The following is a 12,836-nucleotide window of genomic DNA, read 5'->3' as shown; positions in this document are numbered from 1 at the left end:
CCGGTATCATCGTTTGTCAAGGGTTGGTTGTTTATCTAGTGAACCCACCCATGTGACCTATTGGCCCGAATTCAGAAAGGAGCTTTGTCGACAAACCTCCTTTGTGAATTCGGGCCACAATGTCGTTCCAAGAACCATCATAAAAGTTTAAAGAAAGAAGGCACAAGAGTTCGAAATTGTGAGTGAGTCCCATGGGCTGTAGGTATTCATCTGTCTAGAGAATCCTCTAAAAAGTGACGAGAACCCCTCCAGACCGATAATGTCGGCCTCTTGTGCTTTCGTTGGTGGGCTGTCGTTTTAGAATTTGTTTCACTTTCACAATATTTTGAACCTTGTTTTTGCAGAATCAACTTAACACGATGGTCATCATGCATCCACTATATACGCTGTCCCTTCTCTACGTTCTGAGTTCATCCATTTTTCGAGTAAATGGTATGTAGATGTACATGTATGTCACATCAACTAGGGCATGGGGGGTAGGGGGGGGATTGAATTGAAATTCACATATATTTATTTCTCATTGACAATAATGGTTAACAATAAACAATAGAACAGTACAGATTTTGTTAAGAGAGGAGGCGAAAATTCGGAAGGTAACTACCGTTTCTGTTGTTGATGTTTGTTTGTTCTTTGGGGGGAAGGAAAACGCCCACTAAACTTAAAGGCAAGTTACCGTTAAAAAAAAACTGAGAAGAGAGTTACGCTTTGGGGGATATGTACATATCTTATATCTTATTTTGTAGCCTTCTATTCTAATGCCCAGCGCCCGCTACACAATCATCCTGCAATTTCTGAAGATATGGCAATATTTATTTATCAGATATGGAAATCTAAACAAACATATCCTTCCCGATTTTCGATTCTGAGTGATGATAAGAATACTAACAACCGGAATCTCAGTGCATTTAAAACTTCTAGTCAGAATAAAAGTCGAATCGGCTTCAAATCGTAGACAATCGCACTACTGGTCAGACATCATTACGATTCTGAGCCGATTTAGCTTCTCTAAAGAAACTGAAATCCAGATTTTATTAAGCATTTTACCGCTCAGATCTTCGTTCATTAAAGGAAAAAGTTGATCATGTAGCATGTAAGTATTGGTGCGTACTGCAAGGTTCTGGAGTCATCAAAATCAAAATAAATTTGGCCCAGTGTTGGTAAAGTAACAAGCACTGTACACAGAAAAATGTATATGGGACTAAACAAATGGTATCGGGGCTACCAACCTTGATTTTCTAATTTTTCTATGCTCATTACTCAGCCAGTATACATTTTTTACCAAAATTGTTTGGAAAATGACATTTATTTGTAATCTTGATCATTCAGTGTAAGTTTCGTTTGATTCTGTGAGAATTCATTTTCTTTTTTTCCCCGTTCATTTTAAAGGCTATTGCGAATTCTTCCAAAATTCGGTCGTAGTCAGATCGTATAGTGTGCGGCGGGCTTTAAAGGTGTTTACGATGACATCATCTCATATTAAAAATATCACTATTACAATATTAATAATAATAGGCAGCATAAATCTCATGTAAAAATAGACTGACAAAACTGTCCCAGGGAGTCCACAAAACAAATATATAACACTTAATAAAGATACATTTACATACAGGGTCTCTTCTACAGGAAGGTAACTTACATTATAATAATAGTAGATTCTTCTACAAGAGGATAACAAAAAACATCATTCCTGTTGCTACGTTTTTGGTCCTTTCAACACTTTTTACTTTACAGCACGTTATCTTTTCTTATTCACTCCATGTTAAGTAATAATATTAGCTTTTATAGTGATAACATGGATAACTTAGGGAAATAGCCGAAGCATTTTATCGTTAAGGACATAACGAGTTTCATGTTGTGTGTTTATCACGAGATGAATGATATAAAATGATCAAATCAGTACCTGTGTAGTTCATGATATTATAAAGTCGTGATATATCAACAGTTAGTTGGTATTGATATTTTGTTATAAACATTTGGTTAGTAATTTTACGCTCTTCCTACTTACAGCTGATGGAGAGACCACATCGATCACATTAGAATGTGGTAAAATCAAGAACTTGTCATCACCAGACTATCCAAAACCATACGGCAACAATTTAGAGATTCATTGGGATGTACAAGCAGACCTTACTCAAAGAATAGTCGTCACATTTCATGATTTCCATACAGAGAATTATGATACTCTACATATAGTAGAAGAGAACTATCCATCTGCTAGAGCAAAGTACAGTGGAAGCAAAATGGCTACACCGTATCTTTCTCTCGGGAACCACCTTGAGGTCATTTTCCGTTCTGATGAGTCTGAGTCTAGAAAAGGATTCCATCTGTCCCTCTCTTGTTTGACGCACACAGGTGAGCGCCTTTCTTTAGTAATAATCAACAAACGAACAAACAAACACAGGCCAATGTGAAATAGAAAGAAATTCATGAAATGAATTAAATACAGGTACTGAATAGTAATATAACGACTTCTGATAATTTGAAGAAATGTAAATGGTAATAACATTAACGAATTAATCAATAATCTACACAAAGTGCCATTTTCATGTATAAAAAGTCAATTCGTCTTCCTCGATACCCCACCAGATTTTAGGGTAAATCTGAACAGTGTGAGATAGGAAGTAGCTCTTAACTAAAACGTTATCAACATAAATGTCTATTAAACTTTGTATGATGCCACTCATCTTCTAATACTGGTTTTCTTGGTTTTATCAGAACACAACACTGATATTCATGAAGCATTTGAAGGTTTCGAGCATATCAGAGTCCTCACCCAAACCTTATGCAGAAACGCCTGGCATATGGATGTCGCAGATACTATATGTAGAGAGGCAGGGTTTCCCGGAGCCTACGAAACTACTTTGAATAACACTACTTCGGGATCAAATGAAACAAGTTATATATGCAAGACATGTGAGTATGGACAACATGGCGACAGCGTTTACGTGCATGTATGTGCAAGTTAACTTGTGTGTTTAGAATTAAGACTGGACAGTAAGTCCTATTCGAATCAACGAAATAGTCGATTTTCTAAATTGAATATCTAGTTTTATAAACGCGTACTTTTGTAATACTTTCTTTGGAACAAATTATTCTAACGCCAGATTAAATTATTTGTGGAATATTGATTGTTGTATGTAGCATAATGTCGACCTAATATTGTCTGACAACATTCAGCCCCTGCACGCAAAATATAATTTTTTTCATGTTCACAGTCACTCATCGCCTTCAAGATTGCGAGAACTTTACATCAAGTTGTACAGATGCTTACAAATCGGTGGTTATAAATTGTAATGGTAAGTATACGTACATAAAGAAATTAACGGTGAACAATATGGATATTCTCCTAAATTTAAGTACAGCTGCTATCACTGTAACAACTCTAACTGAACGACAAAGGTCTTCAATGAAATTGTAATCAGTAATAGTATATATAATTATTTATTTTACTCGTTGAAATGTAATATATCATGAAGCATGTGCTGTTCGATTAAACATGCGCCCTATCTCAAGAATACTAATCTGAACCGAGCAATACACGGTGTGCACTTCTTTAAAAAATGGAGAAAAAAAAGGATAAGATGAAAACAAATAAAAGATGGCAAACCACGAGGCAGTGATGTAGCACCCGTGATCTTTACTATATATACACTAATGAGCAACAAGTGCTCCCTGAGTTGTGAAGCAGAAGTCATTGGACTGCCCAGAAATCTCACAAAGACTAATTATTAAAGAAACCAACTGATAAGACCGAAACAGTCTGACAGACTGAAATTGATACGAGGTTGCAACTATGTTACTACGATTGTAATTTTCCGATGGTAGGAATAATTTGCGATTGATTGGGATCAATCGCAACTCTTACCAAATAAGGGTCAATTAATTGATGTTACTCAGAATTGATGTAGTCAGGAGTGAAGCAAAATGAATCTTTTTCTGGAGATGAACAACTTGATGTTAACTCTGTAATGATATAGGATATCGTAGGATATCGTATTTTTTCACGTATGTATATATATTTTTTTTAATACACAAGTTTTGGGTCAACTTGGGTGTTTTGAACTTGCGAATTACACCCGTCTGCTGTCAAGAAGTGTAAAGCTGAGCAGGGATCAATGTCTTACCCACTGCAACTCATACTCTGCAATGCCACAGTATGCTGTTCATCATAGCGGAACCAACTGCTCGTGTATCGACCAAACTGCTTTGGATGTTACCAAACTTACTACAAATCGTAATCTCTGTAGAACAGACACTACAAACCCGACTGGACACTGGGTTACTCTCTACAACGGTAATCCAATTTTTAAAGTTATTTTCGTAGTAAACGTAAAATTCTTGAAATACCCGTTGTATTCATTGGAAATCTTTTCAAGACCCTATCCGATGGAAATACAACTTTATGAAGAGATTCAATGGAATGCTGAATGAACGAGAAAATAAAAATATTTTCCCATTCAGTATTGCACAAAAGCACATTAAAATCTAATTTTCAAAGCCCCTCCTAATAACAGGTCAAGAGGGATCAAATTTGCCGCAGTTACGGTGACGACATGACATCTGGACCCAATCGGCTAGCCTCTAGCTGAGGCGATGAGCCGTGTTTTGTTAATGCAAATTCATTGTGAATATGCGTACTCCACAAAAAATTATGTCTTCGAGTCGATAACTATTTTTGCCCCCGAAAATTTGAAAATGTTTTTACCTGTTTTTCGGCCAGGGCAGGCGCGGATCCAGGGGGGGGGGGGGGGGCCGAGCGTGCCTTGGCCCCCCCCCCCCCGCAAAAAAAAAAAAAAAAAGGAGAGAGAGAGAAGGAAAAGAAGGGAAAGAGGAGAGAAAAGGAAAAAAAGAAGAGGAAGAAGAAAAGAAAAGAGGGAAGAAGGAGATCGGGGGGGGGGAGGACTTGCCTCCCCCTTCCCCCCCCCCCCCCCCCAATAAAAAAATAGAAGAGAAGGAGTGAAAGGGAAAGAAAAAAGATAAAGAGGAGATAAAGGGAAGGACAAAATAGGAAGAAGAAAAGAAAAGAAGGGGGATATCAGTTGCAATTTTCCCGCCAACAAGGTGTAGATCGGAGGGGGGGGGGCACTGGCATACTGATAGGGGAGGGGGGCTGGAGAAATAGAATTCAAACGTGGTTTATTTATAATTCCATTACGGTGGTTAACAAATAATGCTGAAATGAGATAATTTTCATGCGTTTGTTGGAAAATGACAAATTCCTAAATTTACAGCCAGGCAAGAAAATGCTTCTTGAGATGCCTACATAATTATCAGGGCCCGCGGAACGGCGGGGATCGGGATCCTCGAGCCCCTCCCCCACACTTTCTTTGAAAAAGTATATTAAAGAGAAATAGAAAGAAAGAGAGCGAGAAAGAAAAAATAGTTAACTGCCAGTGTCACATTATAATGGGGTATCAAAATATGCTCATCTGACCATGATTAAAATTAATGCCTAAAATCCTAAGGGCTCTGCCCCCTGGATTCCACCTAGAGCCCTAAGGCGGGCCCTTAGATGCTCATATGACGGTCATTAAATCCCTGATTTCTGGGGGCTCTGCCCCCTGGACCCCACGCCAAATAGTATCCTGCTAGTGTCACAAAAAATAAGGTATCAAAAATGCTCATCTGACCGTAATTAAACGCCTAAAACCCCTGAGCTTCTGGGGGATCTGCCCCCTGGACCCAACCAAGAGCCCTTAGGCGGGCCCCTCGATACTCATCTGACCGTAATTGAGTGCCTAAAACCATTGAGATTCCGGGGCTCCGCCCCTGAACCCCAAGCCAATTAGTGACCTGCCATTGTAACAATTAGGTATCAAAATAATGCTCATCTGACCGTAATTAAATGCCTAAACTCCTGAACTTCCGGGGCTCTGCCCCCTGGACCCCGTCTAGGGCGCTAAGGCGGACCCCTGAATGCTAATCTGACCGTAAATTAAAACCTTAAACCCCTGAGCTTCCGGGGCGGACAAGGTATCAACATATGTTCATCTGACAGCAGGCGCGTAGCCAGGGGGGCGGTGGGGTGGTCCCCCAATAAACGCCGGTTAAAAAAGAGAGGAGTGTAAAGGAAGAGGACGTAGGGAGAAAAGGGAATAGACAAAGAACATATTTGAAATTCAGACAAGGATTAAGAGTCGAGAACGGAACAACGAATCGTCTTCTTTCTCTAATGAATTAACGAAATATCAAAGCTTCCGCGCTACGCGCGGGGGAGGGCAGGGGAACTTAATTCAGACGAGGATAATTTTCGGGAACGGTACCACGAATCGTCTTCTTTCTCTAATGATTTAATGAAACGTACAAGCTCCCGCGCTTCGCGCGGGAGGGAGGAGGAGAAAACTGAATTCAGATGAGGATTAAGAGTCGAGAACGGTACAACGAATCGTCTTCTTTCTCTAATGATTTAATGAAACGTAAAAGCTTCCGAGCTTTGCGCGGGAGAGGGGGATGAATTAAGATGAGGATTAAGAGTAAAAAAACTGTACAACGAATCGTCTTCTTTTTCTAATGATTTAATAAAACGTAAAAGCTTCCGCGCTTCGCGCGGGAGGGGAAAAACTATTTCAGACGAGTAGGCACGTACGGAAGGGGGGGGGAGGGGGTTAGGGGGTTGACAATCCCCCCTTCGGTTTTTTATGTGTGTATTTTGGAGCACCTCCCCCCCCCCTTTTCTGTGATTTTTTTTTTTTAAAATTTAAAATAAAAAATAAAAAAAATATGCCAATGGCTGACCTAAAAAAGGTGACCTCACCCCCCCCCCCAACGGAACTAAATGTCAAATTTTCAAATTTCAAGACCAAAAAAAAAAAAGTGTCCTCCCCCCCCCCCCCCCCTCCGCTTATTTAGCGGCTGGCTGAGTCGTTACGATTTTTTTTTCGGACCAAAAAAAAAAGTGGGCCCCCCCTAAGAAATCCTGGATCCGCGCCTGGGCCAGGGAAGGGGGACCGGGCCCCCTGGATCCGCCACTGTCTTGCCAAACATGTCAATCCATGACCTCACACGACCTTTATGTGCATGTACCATTTTGGGGGTACTGAATTCAAGTAAAGTGTTTTGTTCCCCTTTTGATCACAACTTTACAGCCTCGTTTGGATTCTGCAGTAAGCCGCCTGAACTAGACAATGGCTCTTGGAATAATTCATCAAACGGATGTATGTACGACACAACTGTCACCGCCAAATGTAATGACAACTACGAGTTGGTGGATGGACATAGGAAGATGAGATGTGACAGGGCAACAACCTCTACAACTCAAGACTTTGAATGGCATGGAACCACTCCATCCTGCCGAAAAAGGAATACTGGTAATGAGAACTAGTTTTTATATCATGACGTGGACCAATGATATTGTATTAATTTACAAATAGTTGTAATGATTTTTTTTTTTTACCCCTTTTCATGAAATGATTGTGACAGTATTGTTTATTCTTGATGGATAAATATCTTCTCCAAACTTAATTGATCAATCTATTTATCTCTTTGGGTTGACCAATAAAGTCCTGAGAAAAAAAATAATATATATATATATATATATACAGGCGCGTACGCAGGATTTTTTCAAAGGGGGGGGGGGGGTGACATTTATAAATCGGGCCGAAAATTTCGCAACGACTCAGCCAGCCGCTGAATAAGCGGGGGGGGGGGGGGGGGGGGGGTAAGAGGTCACTTTTTTTTTTGGTCCCAAAAAAATCGCAACGACTCAGCCGACCGCTGAATAAGCAGGGGGGGGGGGGGGGCGGGGGGATGTAAGAGGACACTTTTTTTTGTTTTGGTTTCGAAATTTGAAAATTTGACATTTTGCTCCGTTAGGGGGGGGGGGGGGGGTTAAGGTCACCTTTTTTAGGTCAACCGTGGGAATAATTTTTTTTTTTTTTAAATAATTAAAAAAAAAAATCCAAAAGGGGGGGGTTTAGGGGGGGTTACGGGGGGGGGGGTTTACACACATAAAAATACCAAAGGGGGGGGGGGGTTAACCCCCAACCCCCCCCCCCCTGTGTACGCGCCTGTATATATATATATATATATATATATATATATATATATATAAAGGATACCAATTTATCCCAAGTCTATATACTTTAAATCAAATCAAAGTTATGTTTCCCACTAATTCATCATTAAAAAGAGTTGCATGCAAGTGAACCACTGGGACCCAGTTTCACCAATTACTAGCTATTAAATTGAAATATAATAACAATTTTGTGTTTGTCGCTTTTTCACATTTTTCTAAAGACCCCCAAGCCTGTTCCGTCCTTACGAAAAATAAAACAAAAATCGCAAATGGTTGATGCTAATCATCATTCGGACTTTCACCATCACCTACTTCTCAAATTATGCAAGGTAGCTATTTCTGCTCTTTTATCGGAAAGGAGAGAAGGGTCTTTTAACAGTCACTTCAGAAAAGTCAACATGAGTTCTCCATGGTTTGTCCAACGGTGTGCCTTGTAAGAGAACTGATCATTGCTCAAAGTTCTTTTTTTTCTTCAAATTGCTTATTGTGATGAATGAGTTATCAGTTGTTTATTAGAGATTTGTGATATTTCCTATATGTTTAAATCTCTCTCTCTTTTCTCCTCTCCATTTGTATCGCGTCCACGCACCCCATCCTCTCTCTCTCTCTCTCCCTCTCTCTCTATCTCTTTCCCCTATATACATGTAGGTTCAGCTGACAATGAGTCGTTCTCCGGATCTGGTAAGATTCTGAAGTCAAATTGGCAACTTATGATTGTATCTTTCTTCTTTATGTACAATAGTCCTTTCAGTTTTTATTAGGAAATGATACATTTTGAAATCATTGTCGATATATTTGCAAAAAATAATTATAATAACCCCGTACTATTAAGTAACGCTTAGTTGGCTCGCGATCTTGATGATGATTTTTCACAAAAAATAATGTAAGCTACGTTGTTGGCAACATCAATTTCTTGGTTGAATCAACGTATAGAACCACATTAATTGAGTTTCAGGTTTACTTTATCTCTTGGAGAACATGTATCGATGTAAGATTAATGAACATTGCTGATATTTTCGGCGTAGTTGATGTTATATTTAATGCATGATACAAGAAATGCATAATCCATGCCATTCGTCCGATAAAATTCCATTTTACTTCTGTTCGATGATAGTGTTTAAAAATGTTTCCAACAAATATTCTCTTTCGTGTAGATTCATTTCTGTTAAAGAATTAATTGGTAGTTTTAGCCTACCATACGCAATTTTCGTATGGAAAAGCGTTGCAAGTAGAATTGTAGTTCATCTACGTTATGAATTTATGACCTATGAAAAAAGATTAAAGCAGATGGATTGTGTGTAATATATACGCGTATTTAATGTGTAACTACTCAATGTGCGAAATGTGCTTTAAGCCATGTGTTTGAGTTAAATACTTTACTTCCAGGTTTTTTGTTTATCTTGGAAGACAATTTTTCATGTTTGCTATTGTTGTTTTTCTTCAATTGTTGTATAATTGATGTGATACAAGGTTAATGTATTATCGATTACATGTATATGTATATTATGATATTTAGAGAAAAATCATGATTTTGCAATTTTTAGTTAGGTTCAGGAGTTTTTGCAGAATTTTTCTTTCATAACCTGGTTCCCCCAAAACAAGGGTGCAATTCGTACAAGCAGGCGTAGCTTGTGGGTGTGGGTGTGCGTGAAAGTCCGTATGGGCGCGTTTAACAAAATGAGATCAAACTAAAACTAAAACGGTGAACTAAAATTGTTTTGTTTATGTTCCTCTTCCGTTAGGGGGAAATGTCACTAACTAATGTGTCCATATTTCGTTTAACCCTCTTTTGGGTTAAATATCTCAGATGGAAGTAAATTGAACCCTGGCCTATTATACAGCTGTGCCTGATACGAATCGGCCTCAATCAATCAATCAATCACTGATCAATGATATTGATATCAAAAAAAGTTGTGAGCAATTTCAAACTCTTTATAAGACTAGGCTTTCGTATTTTTGGAATCAGGTTACAACATAAATGGACTATTTTCATTTTCAAGTTGTGCTTCTAAATGTCAGGAAATAAATAGCCACTATCAACGTTTGTTCAAATGGTTTTTTTTTAAGTTGACTTCGATTCAATTTTCAGTGTATGATAAGGCCGTATTTGTGTTAGCTAACTGTATTCATTCTATGCAAGTCTATGCAATCTTTTTATGGCATTATGCAAGCTGTACTTAGTTTCTGAATTATTTTCATTTAAAATAAAGGCAAAATAACAAATCACAGTTTCCTTTAACATGGCTTTTCTTTCTGCTTGTTTTTAGTAACATCGACATTAGCATTTCCCCAAAACACGTCAAATACGAATGGTAAGAATCTTTACCACAATCACATATCAGGTTTTTCAGGACACTATCCCTTTTCTTTCTCTTAAAATTTTTTTTTTCTCTTTCTCTTATGCTATTTGTCTCTTCAGGTTATCAACAAACATCTCGGGTTATCAAAAACACATTTAGATGTCACCATATATGAAGTGGCGGGTCCAGGAGAACGCCCCCCCCCCCGCTAAACCAAATTTGGTACAATTGAATTTGAAAAGCGATGGAGCCGACACCACATTAGATTTTCTTCAAGGATATTTCACTTTAGTATCAATGAGCCAAATTATAATAAAACCTATGTCATACTGTATGAACACATGTAGCCACAGAATGAAAATCAAAGGTCTTCGATTTAATGGAATAATTATTGATGCTGATACATTTACAGGTACTAGTAGCAGTGAAACTCCCAATATTTTGTTAGGAGTTCTCACTCCCGTCATCACCATCATCATCATCATCATCATCATCTTCGCCTGCAACAAAGGCAAAAAGGAAAAATTCTGTGGTAGGTATTCCTTGATAGAGTCTGCTGAGGAGATAGTATATGAATATAGATGTATACAATCAATACTTGGCTTTACGCTTCATTGTCTAGGAGAGAGATCTTGTACCTAAAGTTTCGAATTTTATTTCGCACTTTCACTTGCATTTGCATTTCAGTTAATTGTAAAAAATCGATGCTCCGTAAATTTACAAAAGAACACAATCAATAGAAATTTGAAGGTGATATCGCGCCTCACTGTTCAACGCACCTAATTGCTATAGGCCTACGTATACTGAACACTTATAGTTATCTATAGCCCGGAGAGGTTTCAGGAAAACATCCCCAGAAATAGCACTGTGAGCTAATCGGCTAAATATATGCTCAAAAAGGCAATACAGAGAGTGCATGCAGTTATGGGAAGTTGATGTAACCAGAAATATAAGAATTCTTGAGCAGAAGATCATAATAATAAAATTAGGAGGTGGACTCCATACCTCAAATATCTATTCAATATAGAATTTAGCTGTTCCCGGCTGAAATTAATTCAAAGAAACGTTTAACACCGTGCGGTTAATAATGCTTTTTTACATTGATTTTTTCACGCATTTAATATGCACGTTGGCTTGTTCTTATGACTTCACTAAAGGCGATTTTGTTTGACGCATCACCTTGCTTCTTACTCTTTTATACACACCCAAATCTCTGATAGTGATACATTAAGCTTATTGGCGGCTGATGACAATAAACAACGGGACTGTCGAATTACTCGTTTTCCTTCGGGCAAGTATTGTAGAACACTAAAAAACTGTACCTTAACCCGAAACGCTGCACCATCAGCAGTATTAAGGTCTCAGCAGACAATCTAGAGTTAAATACCGTGGTTGAATGCAACATGAATAATGCATTTGATGATTAAAATTATTAATTCCTGATTCAGATGGATATAAAAATATATGATGAATTAAATAAAGACCATCCACAACTGGACGTAGTTTTATCTTCGTATGATCCATAAAATGGAACTATGAAATGGTGGTTCATAAATCGGGATTTTAATTCACAAAAGCATATGTAGAATTGCTTTAGTAGATCTGCCACTGTAATTCTATATCACATAAACTTAGTGTTTAATTCAGCTGACAGCATGAAAATATGCTCACCAACTTTAACTCACCATATAATATTTATCGTTGAACTTTAAACAAGAGCTGCAAAAATTGAATACTTAATTCGCATATAACACAATTCGTCAAATGATTTCCTTTTTCATGAAGACCCAGACATTCGAATCAATATTTCTGATCAATGTACCCCAAATGAAATTTAGATGTGTATCATCATTGAGGAATGAAAATTTAATTTTGATCATAGGTTTTTGCAGCGGTACCAAATCAACGTCCACATTGACTCAGAGGGAAGATCTAGAGGAACAAGAACCCGCTCTCCAGGAGATACGTCGAGATTTCACTCACCCTTCGGAATCTATCGTTTAAGCGCAGTCGTTGAAAATGAATACATATCCACTGTAGATATAGAAACAACGTCGGATCTGTCGGAGTATCCTACAAACATAGACAACCTGATCAGATCAGAAGTATCTAGACAAGACTATTCTCTTTCTATAGTTTCCACAAGTTTCCGATCTACTGAAAATTCTACCAACGACATCCCAATTATTATTCCTCATCAAACGGCTTCCATTGTCGAAGAAACCGAGAACACCTTAACGAATGATCAGACTATTTCCGAATTGGCTATCCACTCCTCTGCACGAACCCTTCCATCAGCGCAAGTTAGTCCTAGATCAAGGACTCTTGGGGCATATGTACCTTCGGTGTGTCCTTTGACCCGTCGACCTCTTCCTCTACGACCAATCAGCACGGATCGTACGTACGCTGAACTTGGAACCCAAAGCCCCCCTGTAAATCCTTGTCAACCTATAAACAAAGAACAAAGTTATAAGGGTCCTAAATGTATCGAGCCAGCGGGCATAAATGTCTCTGACACAGCG

At 38.5% G+C, this 12,836-nt stretch overlaps 1 protein-coding gene across 1 annotated transcript; it reads left to right on the top strand.

The window, feature by feature from the left end:
- The first annotated feature begins 330 nt into the window (after positions 1–330).
- On the top strand, positions 331–10,218 carry LOC105445673. The gene is made up of 7 exons (XM_030974761.1): positions 331–432; positions 2,008–2,352; positions 2,716–2,913; positions 3,216–3,296; positions 4,037–4,294; positions 7,086–7,307; positions 8,663–10,218. The coding sequence occupies exons 1-7, from the start codon at positions 360–362 to the stop codon at positions 8,773–8,775; spliced, it is 1,290 nt and encodes a 429-aa protein (XP_030830621.1). The 5' UTR covers positions 331–359; the 3' UTR covers positions 8,776–10,218.
- Positions 10,219–12,836: the final 2,618 nt, after the last annotated feature.

This window comes from Strongylocentrotus purpuratus, unplaced genomic scaffold, assembly GCF_000002235.5.
Source record: "Strongylocentrotus purpuratus isolate Spur 01 unplaced genomic scaffold, Spur_5.0 spur5_scaffold_7, whole genome shotgun sequence".
In the NCBI taxonomy this organism is placed as follows: domain Eukaryota; kingdom Metazoa; phylum Echinodermata; class Echinoidea; order Camarodonta; family Strongylocentrotidae; genus Strongylocentrotus; species Strongylocentrotus purpuratus.
Note: the sequence above shows the minus strand (reverse complement) of the source record. Positions and strands in the feature narration are given on the sequence as shown.